This window comes from Musca vetustissima, unplaced genomic scaffold (genome assembly GCF_032173495.1).
Source record: "Musca vetustissima isolate MV318-11 ecotype Yass unplaced genomic scaffold, APGP_CSIRO_Mvet_v1 utg232831, whole genome shotgun sequence".
Lineage (NCBI taxonomy): Eukaryota > Metazoa > Arthropoda > Insecta > Diptera > Muscidae > Musca > Musca vetustissima.
This window is the reverse complement of record NW_026876045.1, coordinates 8,801-10,433: the sequence shown is the minus strand read 5'-3', so window position 1 is coordinate 10,433 and position 1,633 is coordinate 8,801. Positions and strand designations below refer to the sequence as shown.

The window sequence follows — 1,633 nt, the reverse complement described above, 5'->3', positions numbered from 1 at the left end:
GATTTACATACTTTATGGATAGATCTAGGTAGATTCACATTTAGATAAATATCACATATTTTATTTCATCCAATTTCATGCTAATAGTCCTGTTTAATATACCCATAGTGGTGAAGGGTATCATATAGTCGGCCCCGTCCGACTTTACTACTTTCCTTACTGGTTAAAGAATATTTTTTAGAAGACCATAATAAGGCGTGGATTTTTTAAAGAATATTTTTTCGAGGACCATAATAAGGCGTGGATTTTTTAAAGAATATTTTTTCGAAGACCATAATAAGGCATGGATTTTTTAAAGAATATTTTTTTCAACGACCATAACAAGGCGTGGATTTTTTAAAAAATATTTTTTCAAGGACCATAACAAGGCGTGGATTTTTTAAAGAATATTTTTTCAAAGACTAAATATTATATTTTTAAGACTAATATAAGTCTATGTCCCATACAAAAGCCTCGCATATTTTCCGGCATCATCAAGGTCCAAACCTAATTCTCCCACCTGCGGTTTGGTATTTAAGTTGCTCCTGGTACCAATAGTCTTCATATAAAAGTTCATATGGTTTTAGGTACTGGACCTGGCCTGTTGCCAAAGACTATATAAGTCCGTGGATTTTTAAAAGTTTTTTCCAATTTTTTACATGATACAAATTTATTTGAAGACATAAATATCACAAAATTAATTGAAACTATTTTCTAAAACTCAAGATAGATATTATTTTCTACTAATTTCACAATCCATTTTCCAAATACATCCAAAGGCCGTGGTAATACATTCAATAACAATCTTGCAGATCAACATCATATTTTTCTCGATATTTGCGACAAAATACCCTGGCGAAATTGTGTAGAATACTTCTTTGCTTCCAGGGGTCAAATACCTAATGAGGGAAGAAAACATACGAATATTAAAACCAGATACATTTTAAATACTTCTGCAACTTACCCCACCAAGACCAATCGATGGTACAAATGTCATATCAATGGCATCTGTCAGGTCACCATATTTCTTTAAAATATCCACCGTTGATCGGGTAGCTTTGCAATTTTTGGCCGCAGTGACATCGATATTTAATTGGTTGGCACACTAAATTTGATTTTTGTTTAAAAAAATTTATAATTATGAATTTATTTTCTAACTCACCGTATCAACATCTGTGGAATAACCATTCAATAGACACGTTATCATATCCAATTGTTCACGCATCGTATTGTGCTCCACAATACAGGCATGCAGAGCATTTAGTTCACATTCCCGATTACCATGTTGACAATAGAGTGTCGTCTCATTGGTACTGGGATTTGTCCATGACTTTAAAGAGGGGAATATTTTATGTTATTTGTTGTGTTATGAATAAAGGTTATCGCCAACTTACCCCAACCTTGCCATAGGGTATAAATACCAATTCACTAAACTGCAATAGCCTACCGTCAATCATGGCACCATACAATTGATTGCGTACAAAACGCATACTATCCGGACACAGGGTTTCATAATAGATTTCCACTTTTAATTTATCGAATTCCAATTCGGCCTGTAACGATATGGATATAATTGGAAGAGGTTGCTGAAGTTAAACACATTTAGAAGGCATAGCTTTTAAAGAACAGAATTTGGATTTTTGGAGAATAATTG

At 33.3% G+C, this 1,633-nt stretch overlaps 1 protein-coding gene across 1 annotated transcript; it reads right to left on the bottom strand.

Annotated features, from left to right (window-relative positions):
* Positions 1–773: 773 nt before the first annotated feature.
* LOC133338586 (GILT-like protein 3) lies at positions 774–1,324 on the bottom strand (the record flags this gene model as incomplete). Its single annotated transcript, XM_061546755.1, has 3 exons — positions 774–878; positions 944–1,084; positions 1,142–1,324. Coding segments are annotated over 3 exons (429 nt in total), but the record flags the coding sequence as incomplete, so codon positions are not given.
* Positions 1,325–1,633: the final 309 nt, after the last annotated feature.